Consider the following 26,557-nt stretch of genomic DNA (forward strand, 5'->3'; position numbering starts at 1 on the left):
AACTATGTAGCATTATTATATAACAAAACCTGTTATAAATGGAAACTGCCCAAAAAAACATGTCCTCAAGAACAAGGGCTTCCACCTATGATCACACCTCCTCAGGTGAAACAGCCCACTGCAGTCCATAGGGCTTCCCATCAGTTAGACATGCATGTTTAAAGGAACAGGCTTTTACAGCCCTGGCTACAGAGTCATTAAACTGGTTATGTCAAAAAGTTGGTTTCCATTTTCTTAATTAAAAAAAAAAAAAAATCGTGTCTCAGCATGGGTAGAAATGAAAAACTGAATATCCTCCCTCAACATAAATTGCATCCAAAGCATTGTTTCTTCATCACTTTGCATTGCTTGTTGTACTGGGTTTTACATCCTCATTAGCTAGTTGTTTGGGTATTTGGGAATTCACAGATGTAAACCACTATAAAGCACCAAGTATTATTTCACAAGACCTCCATAGCAGGTGGTTACCAACAAGTGGAAAACACCTAGAAAAAGGCCTCCTGAATACAAAACAGGTGCACGGCACCTACTGCTGAAGGAGCCGCACAAGTGGGAGCTCCCTCTAGCCATCACCTGCGGGACACGGGGCCCCCTCACCCAGGCGAACAGCACAGGCCACTTAAGAAGCAGATACAGGCTTTTACAAACCTTTTCCCTGGAATTTAACTAGCAGCGAGTAAGAGCTCACCCACGGAACAACTGTAATTCTCAAGCCTCGCATTTTTTGCGGCCTAAGAGACGTGTGTCCTTCACGGCCGATGGGGAGTCATACCTGGGGCTGCACAAGACACAGGTCCTGCAGACCCTCCCCATGTCAAAAACCTCACAGCTGAATCAAAAAGGGAAATAGGGGTGGGGACGCCACGGGGGGTGGCTCGCAAAAACAAAAGCAAAAGGCACTACCGTGCTGCGGCCGAGGGGAGCCCCGACACGCCCAGCGGCAAGGCCCCAAGGCCCCCGCGGGCCCTAGGACGGATTACCCCGCGCCCGGGGTCTCTGCGAAAGGGTGAGGCCGAGCCCCCTGCGCCTCTCCGAGCGCCTGCGGCCGCGGCGCCCCCTCAGCCCCGGGCCTTTATCGGAGCGGCTACGGCAGCGCCGCGGGCCCAAAGCCTCCCCGCGCGTGGCCGCGGAGCGCGGGGCTCGGCGTGCCCCGTGAGCGCCGCGCCCTGATTGGCGCCCGGCGGGCGGGCCGTGCTGTAAGGCGGCAGGCGATTGGCGGGCGGGCGGCCGCGTGCGGGCGCTGACTGGCTTTGTACACACGCCGGCCCGCTCAGCCCTTTAACAATGGGCGAGGCGGGCGGCGCCGCGTGATGGCGGGGGAGCCCTCGGGACGCCGCGCCGCGCTCAGGTGTCCCGGGCCCGGCCCCGCCGCGGCCGCCGGCCGCGCCGCTGCGTAGGGGTGAGTGGCGGCTCCGGCGGGGGGAGCGCCGCCGCCTTTGTGGGGGCGCGATCGCCCTCCCCCGCGGCCGCGGCTGCCGGGCTTCTCCGCGCCCCTCTCGCCCGGCCGTGCCCCGCGGCGGGAGAGGGCGGTTTAACGAGCCTCACTTGTGCGCCCCGCATGGCGGCCAGCTGGGCCGGGGGGCCGGGGGCGCCCCGCGGCGCGGGCGGCAGCTGATCGCGTTTAACCGGGGGCGAGCGAGGAAGGGGCGAGGGTGGCGCTGCCCGTCCCGCCCCGCCCGCGCTCAGCGAGCGCCGCTTCCTCCCCGCAGCCCAGGCCCGGCTCCGCGCCGCCCCGCTGATGGAGCTGGAGGCGCAGTGGTGGACAGGACAGCTGGCTGCCGACATCCACCAAGCGCTTCGCTACAAGGTAGCCCGGCGCGGCGGCGGCGGGGGGGCGCCGGGGGGCGGGGGCCGCTCCGGCCGCGGGGGAGGCGGCGAGCCGGCGGCGCCTTTGTGAGGGCTCCCGCAGCCGGAGCTGGCGCGGCCGCCTGGAGCGCGGCGGGTGGGGGGCGGCCGCCGGGGTCCAGCGGGACTCCGCGTCTCTGAGCGGCGAAAGGGCCCGTGGCGGGCCGCGCTCTGACAGCTCACCTGGCGGGCCGCGGTGGGCAGGCCCGGGGCCGCGCTGCCCGGGTAGGTGGGCCCGAGCCCGAGCTCCAGCGCTGCGCTGCGGCCGCAACGAGCGAGGCACAACCCGCCGGGGGCTGCGGGCAGCGCCGCCGCCCGCCCCGAGTGGCTCTTCGGAGCCACTTCCACCGTGGAGCACGTCTTACGCCCGCAGCCGAAAGTCAGCTACAGTGCCCGAACCTACTAAACCCGTGCTTTTGCTGCCTGATAGCTTTTGATGAGCGGAGTATCTCTCTTGAAGGTGTGACTGCTAAAGCGACTTTTTCTTTTTTGCAGGGTTGAGGGGGCACACAAGGGAAGGACAGGATAATTTAATTGCTACCAAAGTTACCATATACTAAAACTAAGTTAGTGTTGTGAAAGGTGAATTCTAAAGCTTAGTAGGTACAGGTGGGGAGGTGTCAGTTCATTTGGGTGGGGTTTTTCATTTCAATAGCATGTTTCAGAACTTTGAATTGACCTTAAAACTTCAAAAATTTTGGGCGACTGCGTTCCACCTTGATGTCATCAGACTGTCCCGCTGGAAATTTGATTGTACTCAAAATCCTACTTATACTCAGTAAGCAGACTGCACAATCCAGCTCGTAAATTTACTCATTTTAATTGAAGACAGCACCGCTGTTCTCCTGTATGCAAGAGGAGATACTGGCTACTAGGCAGGAGTCTAGGGAGCGTTCTTTCTACTAGCCCAAGTTTTCTATTCAGAGTAGACAATCTACGTTGGATCTATGTTGATAGGGCTTTTGTTTTGTGGAGTCCCAACCAGGAGACTGTGTAAAGTTTACCTACACTTAACTAAGGGTCTGAGAGCACACTGTAATCAGTGTCAGTGCAACATCAACGAGATCTGATTAAGTCAAGGTTTAAACGTATGCATGCAGCAAATGTTGACACATGCACACCCCGTTCCTGAGGCTGCTGCCTTCAGCTAGCTGCTGGTGCCCTCCTCCTGGAGGCACCTGGAGGAGATCTGGCAGCATCGGAACACGCAAACACTTCAGTACAAAGTCCGATTGCTCAGATTGAGCTGTAGCAGGAGGGGGTTGAGTTAAGCTATTGGACTTTGCATTGAAGCAGCTGAGGAGTACTCACATGCCCTTGCTGTTTCCCTGTGGGGAGGTACAGCCTTTGCAGTAGAGTTAATACAACATAAATGGTAAAAGCTAAGGTTGCTCTAGCCAATTACCCAATTGAAAGATGTTAAATTTGAAATTATTATACTAATGCTGTGCAGAACCAAGTTATTTCCGATTTCTTCTGCAATACTGCAAATATACTTTATTCTGTGAAAAGGGATGCTGAAATTATGGGAACAGAAGGAAGAGGGCAAAAATCTTTTGAAATTTCCACTATAAAATTGAGAATGTCAGCTATATTGATCTGATACCAATTCAGACTAAATGATTGTTTTAATAAAACTACATGCTGCTATCCATCTAGGAGCTGAAGCTGCCCTCCTACAAAGGCCAATCTCCCCAGTTACATCTGAGAAGATACTTTGCGGATCTGATTGCTATTGTGAGCAATCGGTTCAGACTCTGTCCTGCTGCACGACATCTAGCTGTGTATCTATTGGACCTCTTTATGGATCGTTATGACATATCTATACAGCAGCTGCATGTGGTTGCTCTTTCCTGTTTACTTTTAGCAAGTAAGTATGTAGCATGAAACTTTTAACTAGAGCAATGTAGGTTCTACTGCCAAATACAAGGCATGTCTTGATGGAATATGGCAGGTAGGGGAAACAAAGTGGTTATAAAAGACAGGCACATTGGAGTGTATCAGTTTGGCCGACTCGGTGGAGGCTTTCTTCAGACTCTTGTTTTGACTCCTGTTGGCACCTGATAAAACTGAGGGGAGAAAAAACAAACTGCCTTTAAAAACTGATGTTTATGCTTGGAAACAAATTGTTCTAAGGTAAACTTTCAGAGCTGTATTGTAAGAATGGAAATGCCTTTGTGAGGACATTTCAAAATAGGTAGATCCAGTGCTGGAAGTGAGAAATTTGCATACCTGTGATAAAGGAAGAAATTAACCCTATGTAGACTGCACTGCACCCTGCTGATGGTGCTGTGTGGTTCTGGAATACTTCAGATTTCATAAACTGCAGTGTTAAGTGAAGTAAGCTGAAGGTTAACATAAATCCTGTATTTCACATAGGAAGTGTAATAGTGGTGAAATATTGTTTTGGGTGAAATATTGGTGAATGCACAGTACTCTGAAGACAGAATTAATTACGAACACTCATTATGAGCAGTGCTGCTTATATTGACCTAGATTCTTGTGATGTGTATCCATCTTTTGACATTTGTGGACCCCTTTTAGATGTCCTCAAATCAATATGGTTAATAGTTTGCTGGGGTACCTGCTGGCACTTCTTAAACTGACAGATTCAGAGAAACAGGTCCTGGTAACAGAACTAACTGTTGGTTCAGTTTCTGCCAGTCTGTTTCTCTGAATCAGTTTCCATTTTCTCAAATAGGATGTATCAGGTTGTAGCTCTAGGCCCTCTTCTCTAGGACACCAGAGCGCTGAGGTGTTGGTTATTTTTGGTATACTGCTTCCTTTCATTGCATCTCCTGTCTCCACCAAGAGAGCTATTCAGGATAACAGTTAAACAAGAAAAGGGTTATTTTAGATTCTTCTGGGGGTAAACTTTGACTGGATGCCACCAGCCAGCAATCTTCTCTTGGCAAAGGATGAGGTGTTGAGTGTGAAAACCTTGTCTCAGAAACCAGTGTGATACATTTAGGAAAATGGATTGGCTTTGAACTAATGCTGGATTTTTTTCAAATGAAATTTATGTTCTGAAGATATTTTTTTTTTTTAATTAAAAAAATCACCTTTGCCATCTTTCATGACAAACTGCAAGTAGAGCTCCAAAAGCCTGGAGTACTTGCTCTTCTGAGCAGCTGTGTATGAATTGTTTCAGAAAGCACAAACCAGAATGCTATTTTAAACTTTTGCCCTGTGGGGCTTAAACAAGCAGTTTAATCAGTGGTGCAATAAGGTGGACAAATCACACTGTGATATATATGATAAAGTTATAGAAGTAATAAGAGAAATTATTATGTGACTCCTGAAGCTTTTATTTCTGTATTTACTAGAGTAAGGGAAACAAAACCTAACGGTCTGGAACTGGTGTTAGATTAAGTCCTGTAGAAGTACCTCTATGTTGGAAAAAAGTAAATGTATATTCAGTCCTGCAAAACTCTAAAAATGTGCATTTACAACATATCATGTACTACTGAATAGAGAGTGTAAGATGGAAAGAATTCGCAATGAAATTGAAATAGCACAACCATATGGCAAACTGTATGGAAATGTGACACTTGTTTCTCTTATTAATGGGTTTTCTACATACACAATTTTGCTTCAGGCTAAAACCATACAGGCCTGACAAGTTAAAGTGCAGGGAAAGCGTAAGCTGCTAGCAGTGTTAAAGTTGAAACCATGTATATGGCTGTGTGCATTTTCAGATGCACATTGCTGAAATCTACTTGTTTTGAACTGCTGGAGCAGGTTACCAGCTATCAAATCTGAAACGATACCTACTGTAACAGGCATTAAGAGCGGCCTCTTTGGCTACAGCTCTATATTCTAATGAGTTTTAGAAACAAAAAAAAAAAAGGGGGGGGGGCGGGCAGGAGGGTTATTAAAGACAAATGCTGTTTTGTATGCCAAGCCATATTACAGTGGTATTTCATTGAAGATGGGGACACATTATACAATAATTTGGTGACAAAAACTTGCATATGCAGTGCCAGTGATGTCCTAATAGAGCTTCTGCTCTTGGCAGTAAGCTTCTGTGTGCTGGGGTGGGAAAACCAACAGGAAACATGGCACTGCACAATATCCTACGCAGTGTTTGACATTATCTGTTGAAATTTAGCCCTTTATAGAACATACTCCCTTTTTGTCCCTGACATCTTCCATTTGAGCTTTGCATCTGCAGGAAAGTCTCAAACTTGTTTGACATAGTAGAATTGAAATATGACCAACACGGATGTTAGATACAGTCTATTTTATAGTTCATTTGTGCTAAACCTTTTTTTTTTCCCCCTCCTCTTTCTGTTCACCTGAAGGTAAATTTGAAGAAAAGGAAGACAGTGTTCCCAAACTTGAACAGTTGAACAGCTTGGGTTGTATGACTAACATGAATTTGGTACTAACAAAACAGAATTTACTTCATATGGAGTTGTTGTTGCTAGAAACATTTCAGTGGAATTTGTGCCTCCCAACTGCTGCTCATTTCATCGACTATTATCTTTCTATTGCTGTCCATGAGACCGATCTTCATGATGGCTGGCCAATGGTTTGCTTAGAGAAGACTAAGTTATATATGGCAAAATATGCTGATTACTTTCTGGAAGTCTCACTGCAAGGTGAGTTACGTATTTCAGGTAATGACTCCTCTGCTGTCTTGACAGACAGTGTCCAGCTTAAATGAATCTTTTCCTTATTCCTTCTTTCTAGATCATGCATTTTTAAATTACGCTCCTTCTTTAGTTGCTACTGCATGTGTAGCTTCTTCAAGGATTATCTTGCGTCTCTCACCGACATGGCCTACCCGACTCCATCATCTTACTGCATATTCCTGGGATTTCCTGGTGCCATGTATTGAGCGACTATTAATGTAAGTGAACAGCAGCAGCTTTTTTTAAGCCCATTTCCACATCTGTTGGCGCGCCTAATTGCTGTTAGCACTGAAAGTAAATTTCTTTTTTAATTTCAGTTTTTCTATTCTAAAAATACTTGGGTGTTGGTAGTATTATTAGGTAATAACTGTTTTTTTCTTTCCAAAAAAGAAAACCTTACCAGACCTAACTTCTTCCCTGTTCTTTCAACAAACAAACCTCAGCCTTGCATTTCCACTGAAGATCTTCTGGTATGCTTTGAGAATCTGTGAAATAGCTTGTTCCCAATCTCTATAGTCTGAGGGAGCAAAAAGAGTTAGTGAAGAGTACCGAAGGCATAGGAGCTCCTTCTTACTCTGAAGACTCTATGCCTTGGAACTTCAAGGGATTATGGATCAAAGATGCAGACTTTTTGAGTGGCCAACTTTTGTGGGGAGGAAACGACCAGGAGGTTGTATCTATTTTTGCTGTATCCATTTTTGCACTGCAGTGGAGAGAGACAGCTGACATGAAATAAACATGCCAACGAATGCCAAGTGAGCCTTCTGGGAAGGGATGTTACACAATCGGTTCTTTTATTCTGTTTAGATCTTAAGATCAAAACCTATGCCCACCATAACTGCTTTCCTCCTACAGAAGTTTGCTCTTGCCCAGATGTAACACAGTTGTGTTCTGTAGAAGCACAGAAACAGCTGTATCTGGAAGAATCACATCTTCCTTATAAGTGCGACATTATCCCCCCTGATGATGGCCTCTTTTGGCTTCACTAATACGTGTAATGAAAGGAATAGTACCTAAAGCATTCAAGTGCTGTTGCAGAAGTGCTTTCAGTATTGCTCTGGAATGGCAGGGGGAGGGGGCAGAGAAGGGTGAAGCCTTTCGGTCATCTTTGCAGTGTGCCATAAAGGGTTAGGTGAGGGGTTGAACTCCAACTGTCTTCAAGAGATCTGCCCTGTGTAGGCAGTACCAAAAAACTTAGATGCTTTTTGGCCCAACTGAAGTGTGTAAATGGCACCTGCTTAACCTCAGGCATAAAAGCAAGAGAAAAGTATGTCTGAGTATGTTTCAGACAGGTGTAAATCCAAGGGAATTTAGGTGAGCTGAACTAAATTAAGTACTGGGCGAGCTAGAATACAGGTGAGAAGAATTAAAAAAAAATACACATTTCCAATCCCTGGAACAGGATCCAATATTCAATGTACATATGATCTTTAAGTACTGTAATGTAGATCTCTAAAAACCCTCTAATATCTTGTCTTCAAAAAGCTTATACTCTGTTACCCAATTTAAATGAGTTAGAAGCGGCAAGTTTTAATTTCAGTCTTTGGTAATCTGGCACTTTCTCGCAGTACACCAACAGACTTTATTGCACTGGTAATTTTAGATACTGCTGTATTATTATTATTGTACTTGGCTTTTATCTGCATTTTATGTTGCTACACAATGAGGTGAAATTCTGAAAAGAAACTAACCTAAAGAAATTTGAAAACCTTAGATTACTTTAAAGGGTAGGCTAATATCTTTCTTTTTTTTAAAACTTTGGAAGCTTTCAGATAATTGCACCATTTTTTAGAGTGATCTTAAAAGTTAACCCAAAAAAGTTTAAATGAATTATCTCTTTTCACGTACTCTGTCTTCTCAATTTGTTTTAGTGCACACGATAATGATGTGAAGGAAGCAAACAAGCAAAAAGGACAACATGCTCAGTCTGCCCAGCACGCTGTATTTCAGACCCCAGCTCCAACTCCCCAGCAGGCTAATGCTCAACAGCACGTACCACAGTATCTCCAAGGTCATCAGTCTTCATTACAGTATCACCACCAGACATCGCAGCAGCAAAACTGTCAACAGATACCATCATCTAATCACACAGCCTCTTACCCACTTCAGACTTGCCCTGCTGCCTTACAGTCTAGTGCTCAGGCTCGAGGCCACGTACAGACTGGTGCTGCAATGTCACTAGCTGTTCCGCTAGAAGTGAAGCCATGTATAAGTGTCTCCTACAACCGGAGTTACCAAGTGAATGGACGATATTCCTGTATTACTCCCTGCTTTGAGAGGTGATAAGTACAAAATGGTTTTGTGCTTGTTTCTTTGGGGTGGGAACTTGCGTTGAGGGGAATTGTTTTGGGTTTTTTTGTTAAACCTCAAGTAAGTTTGAGGGCAACAAATTGAATAAAAAAAACCTGTCTTTCCAGAAAAAAAGCAACTGGATTGGCAAGCAGTACCATAGCTCAAATACAGACTGCAAAAAATAAGCACACAGAACACCCTCTGAAAAGAATGTGTATACCTGGGGGTACCAAGTTCTTACTGTGGCGCTTGGAATACTCTGTGCTTCTAATGCACGTCTTGGAAATATTAGTCAAAAGAAAAACAGCTGTGGACTAACTACAGACTTACTTTTTAATGAAGGAGATACACAGTATTATTTTGAAGAAATTTATGTAATACCACCATACAGTATTAACACTTCCTTTAAATTTACTGAAACTTATCCATTGGATGCCAGACTTCTCCAGATACATGGGGACCACAGGAAGAAATAGATCTCACCTGGCTAACTCCATACTCTTGCCCCTTTTTCAGCACTTGTGCTGGATATTTGTTTTAGGCTAAGGCATTTGAATTAACTGGTGTTTTGGCTAGTTTTAAGTTTTGTACCTCACAGAATAGACACTATGTTTTTGCTTCTTTTCTCCTCCCTATCCTTCTTATGTTTAAAGTAACTCTTTCATACTAACTCAGGGAATTTTCTGCTCATTACTCTGTGCTGCTGGTTTGTACACTTGATTAGGTATAACTTGAGGGAGGAAGGTAGAGAGGGAAGAGACCATAGCAAGTGGAGTGGCTTTTCTTCAGGGCATCTATATGCAGAGTACCAAAGGGATATGTTAGTGTTCACCGAACGTAGATGTGAAGAACTGCCCAGCAGCATGGTATTGAGTAATTGAAGAAAAGAGAAAGTTTCAGCTGAACTTGTACTGTACCAGACCTACTACAGTGGCTGAAATTCCTCTGTATACACACACACAAACGCATATATTATAAACCAACAGAAAGCATCCTCCAGCTGTACTGACAGGATCACTCGTACAATATCCCGTTCTGTCAGGCTTATAGCGGAGGGAAATTCTCAGGTAATAGTGGGGCAACTTTTTCTTCTACTGTTTGGGAGTTCTAGAAGATGCAGAGAGATTTACTCTTCTAAATGGGTGGATCAACGATATATTACAGAGTGAACTGCTTTATCACAATTAAGGTGCTAATTACATGACTTTATGGAATTACACCATCTCCTGTGGAGTGGATCATCTGAGGGTAGAACGCTTCACTCATCCAACTCTTGGATGAAAATGGTGGTAGAGGTATTAATGGAGGATTTTTGTTTGGTTTTTAAATACAAGAAGATACCTGACTTTCTTCTGTGGTAGAATATGGGAGGAAGAGGTAGGATTCTTATGTGGACTTAAGGCTTTTTTTTGGTTTTGTTTGTTCTTTTACCACTTTCTCCCATCTTCGTGGTAGCACTTAAAATCGTGTACCATCTAATAACGCTGAAGTGTTGTGAATCTTATAGAGACTGTTTTGAAAGCAGGGGCAATTAAGATACATTATCAAGAGGCATGCTTTATCACAGGAGAGGGGGCCTTCCCTCCATTCTGAAAATTATGGTAGGACAGCTGTGCTCATTCTTTCTGGGGCTGAATGATAACATGCTACAAAAACCTATTTATTGTTGAGGAGAAGTAATCCTGTTTCTCTTGTTTTGTTTTTCTTTGCATAAATCCCAATTTTTGTTGTGGGCTTTTGTAGCATATATGTACCAGTCAAGAAGGGTAGAAGGGTGAAAGAAAGAGATGACCCTCTCTGCTAGAGAATCAACTTTGAAATAGGCATAGTGTGGTCAGTTCTTAATTAAAAGTGCAGGTTGGGTTTGGTTTGGTTTTTTTTCCCCTTTCCTTTTTTCATCTCTTAATTAATATTTCCCCATGTCTAAGAGTAGTGTTAAGTAGAGACTTTCCACCTCATAAGATGCCATGCTTTCTATTCAGTATTGTTACCTATTTAAGAGGGAAATGGACTTCTTTCTGTCAGTTTCATTTTGTTGCAATGCTATATCCAAGTCCTCAGTGCTCTAACTACCTCTGATGCTATGAATGTACAGTCTTGTAATAGACCATGACTTGAAATAACAGCAGATGCCTGTAGCATTTTTTTCTGTATAATCTTTACATCAGCTAATTTGTCATCTTTATTTGTGACACAGCAGTATAGACTCTTCTTTTTGGGGGGATTAGTAAATTTATCCCATAGGCATTTGATATATAAAAATTTAACTAATACTTAACACTGGAATTATAATGGGTGGGGGGCTTATTCAGTTAGTTAATACTGCAAATTTACATTTAATAGGGTTTGTTGTTTTTTTTCTATTTTAAGACATTAGCTCAACCATAAAAAGATCCACTACATGCTGTTTGTTTTTAATTTATTACTTATTCTGAGTTTTTTCTGACACTACAGCTGCATAATGACTACAGAGAAAATGTACACTGAACAGTTTCAATATATTATTTAAAAGGGCTTTACCAGTGTACATGAAAAATACTGTTCTTACTATTAGAACCAAAATGTGTTTTTTTATGGGATAAATAAGAATGGTGCTCTTAAATGCAAAATGTCCAAAACAATGGAATCTTTGTGAGTGCTATGCATTCAACTTTTATTTTTAAAAATAAAAGTAGTTTTGAGTAAGAAGGTTCCAGTGTGTATTATGCTTTTGTGTTTGTGGTTTTTTAAAAATATGTAAACTGACCCTAATCTGTTGTGCGTCATCCCTGTGTATGGGCTGAAGATGTAAGGACTTCTTTCTTCCCCACCCCTTCTGTGACACTATAATAAGCTTCAGGAACACTCTCTAACTTCACAATGAAAAAAAAAAAAAAAGTAAAACGGGAAGGAAATCATGCAGGAAGGGGCTCTAAAACTAATTGCACCCATAGCATATGCTAAACATTGCACGCTTCAACAGTGGGTCTAGCACACAGCTTTAACAAAGAGATCAAGAACAAAAGAACTGTAGTAGTTAAAGAGTGGAGGTGAATTAATTTTGTTCTCATTTAAAAAAAACAATAGTGATAACTGGCAGTCTTGTACTTCCAATATTAGAAATCATTTAGGAGATGATGATGGAAGAGCCTTTTGTCAAGAGCTACATGTGCTTAGGTTACTTCCAATAGCTGTGAAGGCTCAATCATGCTGAAGGCAGCATAAAATCATGTGCTGCATCCTAGCAGAGATGATTTTCAGTGCTTACAATTTCTGAAAACTGCTTCTTACTAAAAGAAATTCTAGTTCTTCCTAACAACGTGCACATTTCACAGTTGTAGCAAGGCTATATGATTATGCCTAGAGCTCCAAAATTTAAGCAGGTTGCATAGAACTTAGAACTTAATTCCTCTGAAGTTAGAAAATGAAATTGTGACATCTCTGTTAGCTTGCACCCATCCATTTAGGAATAAACTCCTGATTGTGAAAACCCTTCTATAGGGCCTAGAGGCAGAGGCAAGCTCTGCTCTGTCCCACTAAAAAACAAGGGCAATGCTCCAGTATGATAGTGGCATGCATATTACATGGATACTTTGATCTGGAACATTTGGTTCCCCACCCTTAGGGCAGCAAAAGTCAAGTCTGTCTAGACTGTCTCATTAAAATCTGGAATTTTTGTATTTTTCACTGTAATTACAAAATAGGAACGACCCTGACCTTTGCAAGTCTAACAGCAAGGACTGCCAGCTACTTTTCAATATTTCAGTAAAAGTCTCAGCTTCAGATTTTAAATTGCAAGTTTGAAGCTTTTTGTGTTGTAGGTAACTAGAAATGCTTTATTTCTGCTTCCCATGACCCAGGTTCATGATCTACATTAAATATGAGAATACTTATATTCTTACAGCATTGCAAATTTAGCATAAAAGATGAAATTTAAAGTTAACAATTTAGTGACTGGCACATCACTAGAAATAAAGATTTTTTGCAACTGTAATACTGCTGTTAGGAATGTATAAGCCAGAAAGTAATGTAGCATCCTCCTTTAATAATTTAATAGCTCTACATGCTGAACGTTCACAGGAACAAAAGTCTCTTGTGTAGATAAGGCCTTATCTGACAGAACACAAGTGCCCAGTTAGTCTTACTTTATTACAAGGTTGTCAACGGCAGTTTTTGAAAACACCAAGTAAAGCAGCAATAACAAAACACAGACTGCTATTTTTAGTCCCCATTCCAACAGTATTGTAGAAGTTACAGCACAAGCACATTCATTTGTGAAATTAACATTTAATTTACAGGGAAAGAGCAAAATGTGTCACATAATAAATTTCTGTAACTTCAATAAACTAGACTGATATTCTGACAAAGTATTTGCTATTAAAAAAAAAACACCACCCCCCCCAAAAAAAAAAAACCAACCCAAACTTATAACTGAATATTTAAAGAGTAACTATATAGAAAGTGGCTTCAGGTTTTCAAAATTCTCAGTGCAACTAAGGATGTGGGCTCCTGCTGCCAGTCCCAGTCCTACCAAGAGAAGAAGCGAGACTTAAGGAAGACATACAGGTGTTAAAACGGCAAACCTAGATGCAGTATGTAATGCTCATATTCCTCAGTGCAAGTCACTTAAATTGTTATTACACCTATTAGCTGGTATACACATTTTAAACCTGTTTAAAAATACTACTTGCTGTTTCAGGAGAGAAAAATCAAATGTTCAGAGAAAAGCAAGATGGAAGAGCGCTGCCATAGAGCAACCCACTAAGGCTCTCTCAAGGCACGCATTTTCTGTATTCTAGGAATCATTTAGAAGACCACTGTAAGGCTACATATCCTGCAGAATTTTTTTCATCCTTATCAGTCATTAATTACTAGGAGATTTACAGCCATTGGAATGCCAATTTAGAGTTTATTCCACAGATAACATAGTGAAGTGTCTTCCTATAACAACATAACGCAGTGGCTTATTTCTTGTACTGAAAGGACGTGCTACGGTCTTGCTTCATTTTGCAACCAAAAAGCTTCATTTTCCACTTTTCGTTACTTATTTAATGATTGTTGTCCGTCCCTTCCAACTGAAATTCTATGAGAGGTAAGCAACAGTAACTTTGTTTTTCAACATTTTAATTTAACTAAAGGATACTTAATTCATGATTTTTCAGAGAAACTAAGTAGACCCACAAAAACAAATGCATGAAAACACACCTGAAGAGAAAATTCTTTACTGGGGATTGCTGAGAAATGAGTGCTGGTTTGTTATACAGCTTCAGTTACTGACTGCAAATGCATGTATGGTATCCAGATATGGTATCTGGTAACGGGCTGGGGGGAATTACAGCTGTAACTGCAGATGGGAAGGATTATTTAAGAGGAAAAAAAACAACTTATGTATCTTTATCAAGAACCGTTCTCCAATTAAAACTTTTTAATACATAAAAGATGCTCTACTAATGTGCAATGCTTGTAGTTTAAACAAAGCATTTTGCAATTACCTTCTGGGGACTCAGTCAGTTTATCTGGTAACCAAGCTCTAATAAAGAATTATTTTCTCCTTAAACACCGTTTTCTATGCATCTTCAGGTATCTAGGAATCTTTATCATATTCAAAGAAATGAAAGATATTTAAAGCATTGCTTAGAAATTTTCAGAAAATTAAAACAGACAACTGAATAGAAAGAACCAAAAATTATTGTACGTGTATTGACACAACGGTGCAGTTACACTACAGATGTTCCAATACTTGAGCCAATCAGAGCAGGTACTTTTGAGACTTGCACTCCTTTCAGTTTGACCTACAGATTTATTAGTGGGACTCTGCAGCAGAAGAGAAGGACAGGCTGTGAAAGATTTTGCGAAATGGTGTTCTGCTTTACCCTCTTCTGCAGAGGCCAACTATATGCACATTTCAAACAAACACCTATCAACTATGTTACTTAGGGAAGAATCTTCTGGTTCTTTTGTTCTAACACACTTAACAACAGTCATGTTTTGCTAAGTGTTGCAATATTTAATGCATAGATTTTGAAGAAGGAAAAACTGCACTCCAGGTGGCATCACTGCAGATCTCCAGAGATGGAGAAATTTCAGAAATGCCACATAGACTGAGCTGCCAGGGAAAGCGCCCTTATTTTGGAGAGTGGTTCTGGCCTTGTGTCATATCTCAGTGCTCTTGTCTTACCTTAGTGCTTGTTCATTGCGGCACAGTAAGGATAATCTCCAAGGACTTGGATATTCCATATCCTTTCTAGCAGAGATTATAAATACCTAGAAGACTATCTCCACTGACAGATGAAGGAGTGGGCGTGTAGCCACACATCCAAAAGACGGTTGAATGACAGATGTGAAAACAGGATAATATCCAACTGGGAAACAGGTTCTTTACTAGTAGAAAAGTCCCTACCAGGCTTCTATACCCAGGTTTAGATTATGTGCTGTAAAGGGATCCTTCCTCAACGCAGAGATGGTTGTAAATACGCTTTGAGAATTTCTTGTAAAGTCTCCTAAGACTTGGGAGAACTGGTTGGTAAAAAGGCAGTAAGCATGCATCCCTGCACCCTAAAAGAGACCACAAAGGCCAAGATTCTTTCTAATTTCTCAATCCACTAGATCGTGAGAACACAGAAGTAGCTTGAAGGCAGTTCCACCACCACTTTCTCTTTGAGAATGCTGCCTGTTTTGTTTGTTTCCATAAGCCATTCCCTGTTTATATATTCCTGTTTATACTTATGTTAGTACATGCATTGGCTTATATTTAAACTAGGAAACCATTCTACCTTCTGATTTAACTCCACATTCTTACATTCTCCCCATTGATGAAGCAGTCAGCATCCTGGAGGGGATAAAAATTTATCCAACTGCTTGTAACATATCCCCTTACAATACAGCCCCATTAAAAGATTTCAAAACAAATTTTCCAGTATTAGTATAAATGCCGTTTTTTCCCCTATATCAACACAAAATAGGTAACAGCAATGCTGTACACTTCCAGTGGAAAAGAAAGAAAGAAGGCAATTTAGGTTTCTTATATATTTGCAGTAAGATTATCAAGCACAGATTTATAACAGCACTTTCTTCTGCAACCTTTTACAAACTGTTCTTTCCTTTGAAAGAGGTATAGAACAACTCTAAACAGATCAAAGTCATGTGTCAAAAGAATAATCAAAGCATACATTACAGCTGTCTCATAAATACCACTGTATGTTTAAAAAACAGGACTAAAAGCATCGACTTCCATAAGTAGTTTTACCTTACATACAATTGCAGTGACTGCACTGACAAACTGAATAAATTGGTATTGCTTAAAGAATAATCTAGTAAGAGCAAATAGCAGAGGGGTGCAAAATAATATGACAAACGGGGTAAAATTAGTATTCCTGTACATCTCTCCATTAAGTCATAAAAGAAAAAAAAGGAAAATTTAGTGTAACTGAAAGGCAATGTATTTAAACACAAAATTAACTAGAACAAATTACCACAGCTTTCAACAAGGGCAAGAGCTTAGCAGGATTTTCAAGAGATTAAGCATTTACATAGCTAATGAAATCATTCAGGATTTAAGCCAAATACTAATGAAGATAAGGAAGAAATCTCTCTTAATGCAAATTAGTCTATGACAGGACTTCTTGCACCTTCCACTTAACAGATCTGACTAAATGCAGAAAGCAGAGGACTTTCCTAGACTTCATATAGTAAAACAGTTACTTTTGAGTAAGTTTTTGTAGTATACTAGATGCATATTTGATTCCACTAAGCACTGCCTATGTTGTGTGCTTTTCTGAAGCACAAAAGTAAAAATGTGCAAACATTTATTGAAGACTTGCTTCTAAAATAGACATTCCCAAAAGCAGCAGTGTTTTTTTCCCCAAAATACAGAAAATACTTACACAAGAGTACTGCATGTTGTTCTTATTTCCCACAGCCAAACTGATGCAATACTATATGCAAAAGTATAAGGAATAAACTGTTGACCAGAAATTGTCCCCTCTCTGTTATATTGTTTTTCTCCCAGATACATAAAAAGTTTGTGTGTTTTTAAGAAAACCCCCTTCTTCCTCTGCCCCACACACTTCCTCTAGAGCTCTCTGCGGAAAGAGTTGCCAGGGTTTGCATAATTCAACTTGAAAACTCCTGAACTGTATGATTACATAGTTATTTCCATACACAGGTTTGACTGTCATAGCAAACCATATAGTCTGTATTTAGCTGGCAATTAAAGATTTTGCTTTTTTCTTCTCTGTAAAGCAAATAATTATTCTGCAAGAATTTAAATTAACTTAAAACAGATTGTTTCAGTAATCTCCCACCTCATTTACATTTATTATGCAATTTTTACTTTTGATGTCCTCTAAATACCAACATCATTTTCATCCAGTGTTTAATCCATAAGGTATTAAAGATACAAATCAAGCAAAAAGGAACTACAGAAATTAAAATACATGTAAATAGAGTATGCACATAATAAATAGTAGTGAATGAACCACAATCCACATTTTTATTGTAATTCCTATAGATGCTTTTTAAATAATTATGCTTTATTGTATTAGCTTCCATAGTCACTACCAGCAAGTTATCAATTACAGTGTTAAACTGTGAGTCAAAGACTGATTTCACAAGTTGGTTTTTTTTACTGGATGCTATAAAATAAACTCATACATACTTAAGTTAGGATAAACATCCAATAGCTGTTGCGGCAGATTCAGGGCCTTTAATACAGTTCATTACTAAACTTCTTCCTTTGTTGTTAAAACCACAAGTTATTATTTCTTCTGTTTGGAAGTTGTGCTTTACATTTCTTTTAGAATACATGCTCTTTGAAGAACTGTTTCTTTCTAGTGTCCTACAAACCAGAACATACAAATCACTTTGATTTGTAACTTCAAAGCCTGACTACAGAGGAAAATCATATAGGTAGATAATATTGTGTACTCCAAGGCATTAATCCATCCTATACTGCAATTCTTAATGAATAAAAATACCTACTAAATGGATATTCAGTTTAAATTATTTTGAACTGTTTTCAGTGGATGATAGTTGAGGGTTGATTGTTGCAATGATGGTTAAAAATTGTGTTATCTTTAAAATTCTGTCCATCACACACTTCTGTCGGAAATGTATGTCTTATTCAAGGTCTATCCAAGTAAAACTTGTGGTACAGTCACATGAAATGCACTACAATTATGTAATATTTCTCAAAGGTTGGCATTACATAAAATCACTATAATGCAGTATAAGAGATCATATTTAAGGTATTAAATCCATTCGAATCACATTATATCATAAGACATAAAAGGAAATAATAACTGTTTGTATCTTCCTCAAAGGATTCTACTCACTAAGTTCTGGAAAAGGATATCAACACTTGAAGAGAAGAACAGTAGAGGACTTTTCCCAGGAGGACACATCCTGTGACAAATTCTCTTGGGAAACAGTCTTTTATAGTCTTGTAGTCTCACAGAAACAGAAGAGAAATCCTGGACCAATGCACTTAAACATTAAATTATAAGGAACTTGTAAAATGAAATTGACTTGGCAGTGTTAGGTTTAGAGTTGGACTTGATGATCTTAAGGGTCTTTTCCAACCTCAATGATTATATGTTTCTATTCTATGATGTTAAGACCTCAAGTATTCTGCAATTCACTTTGCATGATCCTATTCAAATTGACAAAGGTAATTTAAATAAATGTAATCTGTAAAATAACAGATTAAACATTTTATGGCAAACACAGCTATATTCCAAATACCTCCTAATTCACTCTTTTCTCCCAAACTTCCTACAGTGTATGTTCTCACGATAGGCATCAGCTATGGCTGAATGCAGAGTCTGGAGCTTGACTAGAATAATCCAAATATTGTAACTGAACTTTCTATTCTTCTCTAACTTTGTGTTTCTCAGACAAACTTCATTTCAGTTCCTCCTTCAGGTCTTCATGCTCTCCTCCTCATGAGGGAAACATGCCCCCACCTTTCACTGTTGGCCATCACAGTAAGACAAAAGAAGTGTCTCCTTAAAAGGTTTCAGGAAAAGGCTATTTTGGAATCATGGTAGCAAAGTGGGGGGCTGTCCTCACATCAGCTCTAATACATACACAGACACAGAGAGTACTCACAGACAATAATACCCTCTGTAGTTGTTGTAAATAATATGTACTACTGGACACTGTAGAATATCATCATTCCTAACATTTAAAAATCTTACCACCCTGCTTTTGTAACACCTAAACCTCCTATGGAGTTTTGTAAATACCACAGGAATATTTTATATTTAATTTTATATTACTTTCAATTGCTCCAGAGGAGCTGAGAACAGAATTGTAACTGATCCAAGCCAGTCCTTTCTCATATAAGCAACCATTACAATACTTAAGACACGTCCTATCAAAATGCAAAGATGAGATAATTGAGGACACAAGGCTAAAACTGTTGGCAAACTGATTGAGCAACAACCAGCTGTGCTGCAGGTATAAATACCAGAACTGGGTCCTCATATAACTTGGATCTAGCCAGTCTTCTTAGCCCGAGACACAGCATAGTGTTGACACAGCCATATCATTTCCAGAGCCCATGGAAGTCAGACACATCATTTTCATACAGCATTGCCCTTTGAACTAATAAGCACTGCTAGATGCAAGACCATGCTGTGCAGATTAAAGACTCGAGTCCTAAGCTCAGAGTTCACAGTTTCAGACTGATACAAAAATGACCTAGCAAAACACACCCACAGAACAGCAAAATAACTATTCCAAACTACAGTTACAGTATCCTAGAGGAACTCCTGTGTTAGATAAAGGGTTCTCAGTGTTGTGAACACTCTCATTTCACCAGCTCTCAATCCTCGCTGAGCATCACAGAAAAAGAAGCTGTCCACTTTGCATCAAAGCATCTGAAAAGTTCCCTCAGATGGCAGATTTTATACTAGCTGGAGAGCAGTAATATGGCAATAGAGGAAAAGGTTGTTGTCAAGACAATGTTGAAAAGGGCTCTAGAGCTCAAAGAAGAGAAAGAAGATCAAAGCTTTACAATATTTTAAAGGCAGAGACATCATGTTCTGGTTACACAGGTAAAGCAACGCTTTTCTGTTACGATACTAGCGTTTTTCTGCCACCTACTGATACTTTTCAGCTCCCTCTTCTACCTGGCAGTTCACTCAAGATATTCAACAGATGAGTAGGCGACTCAGCTAGTTGCTGCTTCTGGCATTTGCATATGCAATTATACATCTCTCTGAAATTACTAGAATTTTAAAAATCCACAGCTCATTAAGTAAGCATCTAATGAACAGCCCTGTGCACAGCTGTCACTGATGGCACAGCACGTATATGGATACATATGTTTACAAGAAAGGTTGAAACAATCTTATAATGACTATAATGATCATAACAAGAAGTAGTTACTCAGGAAATTATCTTTAAAAGGTCACCATGCTACAAAGGGTTTGAGAATTGAGATAACAGACACCTCATATTATCAATATATTTTATGTCAGTTGTTTACACCGCTTTATTAATGTTTGTGTCAGTTGTTTATACCAATCATTATCACAGGCTTTATTTCCATTTAAGTTCACTGTACGACTTGGGAATCCACCAGAAAATGTTCTGGCCCTAAGGGCAACAATAAAGAAAAACACAAACATTGGTAGGAAACTCTACAGAAAATCTCCATTAAAATGGACCTCAGAAGCTATTAACTCCCAGAAAACACCCACCCTCTGCACAACAAAGTTTAAGAACCAGGAATTTCATTGCTAATCTTGGCATAAAGACAGATTGCTATGAAAATATTTATTACCATAAAAAAATAATTCCCTAATGTATGAATTTAATGAATAGGAAAGCTTCAGAAAGGGTTACAAGAAAAATCTACAAGAAAACTTGTATTCTAGAGACAGACTGAAGAAAGTCAATTTAATATAAACACAGAGAGTGTTACCAACAGCTTGTCAGTATCTGTACAACAAGAACTTATCTAGAATGGGGTTCTAATATCAGATATGGGCATACCAAAAAACAATTCCAGGAAGTTGAGTCTTGATAAATTTAAATGGGATGTACATGGCAGAAATAAACCACTGTGAATAACTAATTGTTAGGTCAACTCTTCTAGGGGTGTGATAGATACTCCATCATGATATCCAATTCTTAAATTGATTAACTGAAAGAGGAGCTATAAGACATTTTAATGAAGAAAAAGACAGAAGTTCGTATCAGCTGGCTTGTCGAAGAAAGTTACCACAAAATTTTAACAGCAGAAGTATTTCAGTGAGTGTCAGGTTTCTTGGGAAATCTCTAACTGTAGCTGAAAAGTTCAGCACTTTAGAGAACCCAGAACTTTTCCAAAACCGAAACATTTAACTGGAATAATGTCCATACCTCTTCAGTGCCATTGCCTTTGCTGACTCCTGCTCTGCCTCACAGCTTCATCTCTTCTGAGAAGTTTTGGCAGTTCAGCATGAGGGGTCACAACATTTCAGGGGATAAACAGTCCCATCTGTAGAGAATGTGTGAGAAGTCTTCCAGTCTACAAAAATCAGCATGCTAGATGCAGTACCTAATGAAAATGTTAGTTTTCAACTACATTTTAAAGTTTTTCCCCATGGCTTCATTTTGAGGACATAAAAGCTGAGGGGAAAATAGTTTATTTTCTTTAAAGTATCAGAGTATCTAGCCCTAATACCTATAAGTAAAATTTTGCAAGCTATAATAGATTTCTTATTGGATCTGGATCACATAATCTGTACTGTTAACAAATATATCTAATATGCTTCTAATTACATACAGTTAATTCAAGTGTGTTGAAAGGAGGAAGTAAAAGAGATAGCATACATAGATATGAATCAAAGTTGATACTCAACTAATTTCTTTGCTATATAAACACATAAAGGAACAAGAAAGCTGGATTCAGAAAATATTTAAAAGTCAGAGAGTAAAATTAATACAATTTGTCACATATTAGTTAAAACAAAGACTGTATCTGAAACACTAAATTCCTGAAATATTGTATGTGGTATTTCCCTCTAAAGAGGGGTGCTTGAAAATAGCAGGAGTTTAACTACCTGAAGCTGTAATTTGCAATAGCTGGAAGCACTTACACTTTTTCATATCTTCTTCAGTAAGAAAGTTAAATCTTTCTTGCAGGCATTCAAGACAAAAGTATTTTGGAATGTATCCTGCATACTATGAGAATGCAAGAGCAAGGCTGCAGGATTTTACAAATTGTCTCCATTTCTAAATAACTTTTTTTTTTTTTTTAAATGAACCTTTAATGGCCTTTGCACAAATTTCCTCAGGACTTCTGATAATATGTCTTTCTGACTGGCACCAATAGCATAAACATATGCTAGTTTGTGGCTTATCTGAGCAGAAATTATTCATCAGGCCAATGTTTTCTTGTAAAAAGATCCATACTTCTTTTACTGGAGTGAATTTTTAAAAGAATACATTAATGCTTGTTCTACTTCCTTTGTTGTATGTTTACTTGAAAACGTACATATTTTTTCTGCATCACAAAAATCAGCCAAAAAATGACCAACTGCCCTTTTCTAATAAGTAGTACTGTAAATTAAAGATGTTTCTGGCAAAATAATTTCATTTAATTTTTCTCTTTTCACTGGATTATCAGATACCTACCATCCCCATTACAGTTACTAGATGCACCAGATGTACAGAGCACAAGCAGATGAACCATACAGGATATGCAGTGTAAATCCAACATCCCACCCGCACATCAGAATTACAACCTGTATTCTCTAGGGCTCATCTGAGTACATGCAATAAACCTAATGCATCCAGAACATCCCAGAGTTACTGAGCACGCACAAGACACCTGTGCATCCTGGAAAGGACAGGACCTTTATCCATCATGGAACTGACCTTTATGTAGCTGCAGCAAAAGATACAGCTTTCTCGATTTGGTTTTATTATTCTGGTACAGAACCTAATCTCATGCAACAGTTCTGCACTGGGGTTTTAAATAACTACGATAACAACTTAAGTTTGTTCCCATGCTTTGCTTTTATCTATTAAACATTTTAAAAACACAGTTAGCCGTAACTCCCTGTTATTTGGAATCTTGAAGCCAAAGAACTTGCATGAAAAATATTAATAGTATCTAAAAGTACTCCATCTCCTAACACAGTACAATGTCTTTTCTCCTAGAAAACATGTAAAAATGTGTTATCAAAATCTGCTAACCATTACCATAATCTATTTCAACATACATGAATACCAAGGATATTTGGGATCAAGCTCAACTGCTTTGGCCCATTCAGTAAGTTTGTGTGTTACTGAGCCATCAAATTCCAGCAGTTTCTTCATTTATGTTTCCTGGCACATTAAAATAAAACCATCTAGCATTAATTGCTAAATATTTAAAGGAAGAAATGTTTATTGAATCAGAGCATTCTTATAGTGGACACAATTTTTAGAACACATTTCCAATTCTGACAGATTCATCAAGTTATCTGATTCAGTGTTATAGCTGTTTTTAAAAAATCAACTAGGAAGCACTAAGAAAACCTAAACATACAAACATTTCCCACAGTTCTTAACATGAAACCCTAACAGATGAGAATCCTGATAAACCTTAAAAATACACAATCCATTACCACCTGCGTGATGCAGAATTTATCAGCTGAGAAACAGGTGCTGCAGGAAAGTACTTCCTTCACCAGCTGCCCAAGATAAAGCTTGCATGAATTTGCCTGATATCAAAGGATATAATTTCTCTTTTTCATCTAGATGCAAAGGTACATCCAAGTCAAACTTGTTGACAGAAGAGAAAAAGCCATTCAATAAAATTGCGCATGTATATATATATTTTTAAATACATTTGAAAGGTCATCCTCTCCCCCCTCCAAACAAAGTGAAACTTCCACTTAATTTTAATTGGCCATAGCAACTACATAGCTCTCAAACAAAATCAACCCTTTGCTAATCACACAGGCATAGCACCTCACCTGCATTTTAACATCTGAATGACTGATAAGCATGTGCTTAAATATTTTCCTGAAGGAGAACGCTGTCTTGAATACAGAGATAATGGAGGGGGAAAACTGGATTCTGTAAAACCTCCAGAAAACATATAATTCACAAACAAATATTTAACCGGAAGGAACAGGTAGAGGTCAGTTATTGGCAGCCTGTCAGATCAGAGTTCAGAGAGGGATTTTTTGAGGGGAAACAGACATACCCCTTGGTACCTCCTTTCAGGATAAAGACAGTGGCATTCAGAACCCAACCCAGAATTCATCAGCTTCTTTTAAGCTCTCACCTACTATAGCTGTAACAAAACTTACTACAGAAATGGTACAGTCATGGACTTGGGCACTTCTACTACAAAGCATGTTACTTTCACTTAAAATTATTTTCTTAAGAACCATAAGAAAAAAAGTTGGGAATTTCTACAAACTGTACAGCTCTCCATACGAATCCCTAGGGAAAAAGGCAGAGCCTTAACAACCATGGACTGCTACAGAACTCTGTAAGGCAAGGGAAATTTAGACTGAAATCTGTTACAAAAATCTTAAGACAACTTATTGTAGATGGAAGCTTTCGTAAAAGCATGGTGCTGCAGGAGATCCTCAGGTCATTATGTTAATACATGATTATCATAAGCAAGTATGCCATATAACCCCTTTCAACAAATCACTCTGAAACCCTGGCCTGACAGGGTTTAAAGCTCACGTGTCTGAACTTAAACACATCCATGGACATCTGTTCTTACACCAGTGCTGTCTTAATTTAAACCAGTCTTTCCTTTTCTAGGTTTCTCTTCCTGCTCCACATAAGCAAAGCCAGGATGGAAAAGCTGCATAGCTGGTTCCCCCATCACATGCCTTGGAGCATGTGCTTCAGTAAGCAATGCTAAAGATGGGAAGGGGAAGTTGCAGCCACCTCAGCCTCCTCAGTAAATCCTTTTCTGGCCACAACTGCTCCCAGATCTGAAGCTTCTGCTCATAAGAGTTGCGTGTTCTCAACACCAGCACTTCCCAGTATTCTGGTACACCAGTTCTGTCCCATACTCATCTTTCTTGAACACAGGCAACTGGAATTATACACACTATCCCAAGGAGGGTTGTCAGATGGTCAGATGGTGTCTCTTTTATAGTGTAGAGAAAAGGGGAAACAGGGGCAGTGGGGGATGGGGGAAGCCTTATCTACCCCTGTTACAATTTAAGGAACTTGGAAGAGAAAAATCTTCTATGGCCTGAAAAAGCACAAGAAACCACAAAGTGTCCCTGATTCTGACAGACGAAGCTAAAGAAAAGGAATTTCCAAGCAAAATCTTCACGCTAATACAGATCAGTAGTCTAACAATCCAACTGTTCCAAACACAGGGCTGGATAACATTTATTATTCCTTTGTGTTTCATTCAGAAGTTTGTAAGAAGTTAATCAGATACATCTTACAAATTAATCCACCAAGTTTTCCCAGGCAACAAAGCAAGCCAAACTTAAGTGATTTGTGAGAATACAGGCACGCAAACAACAATCCCACTGGACACTTGAAGAAGCATAGCCCTGCAACCTGGGCTTCAGCATCATCTCTAAAACGATAAAGTCACCTAGTACATACTAAGGCACGTAACGTTCACGGAATTCTATACTGCAAAGGATATTGCTTTCAATACCAGGGCTATGAAATTCAAAATTAGTTTAATAGTCCTATCTAAGCTCCAGATTGTATCTTTAAATTACGACATAAGCAAGCACAATGCATTTGCACAACATATCTATTAGTAACTGAAACCTACAAATTGGCACGTAGGAAGAATTAACTTGCAGACCACAGCTAAACTCTCAATACACCCTGGCTTTTAACACCATTACTGGTAAGGGCTAAGAATTTTGGCCCGTCCTGTCTGGTGACAATTTTCATAGCATCTGGGCACTTCCCAGCCCTGCATGTGGTTATTCCAGTAATACCTCATAAGTTAATGAAGTACCACTAAGCCATTCAGTATAGAAGAGCAGAAAGACATACCCATAACAGCATTAGCCACTTTGGCATTACATTTATTTGACCTCTAAATTATTTCCAAAATCACTGTCTAGGACAGAGTTATATTTTGTAGATACAACCCTAATTTTTTGAGCTTTAATGACTTTTTGATAGCTGCAAATGCACATTTTCATAACTGAGTCATGAAAAGATCTGCACCATTACGTACAAGTGCCATTATCTAGCAGTAAATTTTTCTCAGCAATGATTTTAAATCACTTTCAGATGACTGAGGAAAAAAGTACAGAAATCTCAGGTTACTGAAAAATATTCAGGCTTATTATAGATTTCAGTTAAGAGTGCTTCTGTGTGTAACTGTAACAATTTACCCACTTAGTGGCAGTTATTTTAAGGTCCAATTTTTATCCAGATCTTAATACATTTTATGTATGATCACTGATACTGTACCTGATAACCTTTATCAAACTATTATCTGGTACTAACACATTAGTATTCTTAAAATACATTTAATTAGATTTATCAAGCAGGTGTGTAATTTAAGTGATTTTTTTAAAGATTTATATCAGTGGAACTAATCATATTTCTGTCATTCAGTTATTGACAGAATCTTTTGTTTTCAATTCTTGAGGATTGATGCCAGCCTCCCTACAAGCAATAGGATTTCTCTGAACCTTGAAGAGAGTTATATGGGGACCATGCATGGCAGAGATATTCAAAGTAAATTAGATAACTGTATCTTAAGATTCAGATCAATTTGGTACCCAAATGTCAAATATCTGATGAATATCAGGTATCACTAAAAAAAAAAAACACTGATGTGCTGGCAACTTCCTCTCCATTTAAAA

General features: G+C 39.6%; 1 protein-coding gene across 2 annotated transcripts; it reads left to right on the plus strand.

The window, feature by feature from the left end:
- Positions 1–1,285: 1,285 nt before the first annotated feature.
- CCNJ (cyclin J) lies at positions 1,286–11,459 on the plus strand. 2 transcript variants are annotated; one of them, XM_040606983.1, is made up of 6 exons: positions 1,286–1,399; positions 1,710–1,807; positions 3,505–3,715; positions 6,150–6,449; positions 6,541–6,700; positions 8,354–11,459. In XM_040606983.1, the coding sequence occupies exons 2-6, from the start codon at positions 1,739–1,741 to the stop codon at positions 8,763–8,765; spliced, it is 1,152 nt and encodes a 383-aa protein (XP_040462917.1). In that variant the 5' UTR covers positions 1,286–1,399; positions 1,710–1,738; the 3' UTR covers positions 8,766–11,459. The 2 variants fall into 2 exon arrangements, with proteins under 2 accessions (XP_040462917.1, XP_040462918.1); XM_040606984.1 differs by lacking the exons at positions 1,286–1,399; positions 1,710–1,807 and adding an exon at positions 1,873–2,305.
- The last annotated feature ends 15,098 nt before the right edge of the window (positions 11,460–26,557 follow it).

Source organism: Falco naumanni, chromosome 9 (assembly GCF_017639655.2).
Source record: "Falco naumanni isolate bFalNau1 chromosome 9, bFalNau1.pat, whole genome shotgun sequence".
Lineage (NCBI taxonomy): Eukaryota > Metazoa > Chordata > Aves > Falconiformes > Falconidae > Falco > Falco naumanni.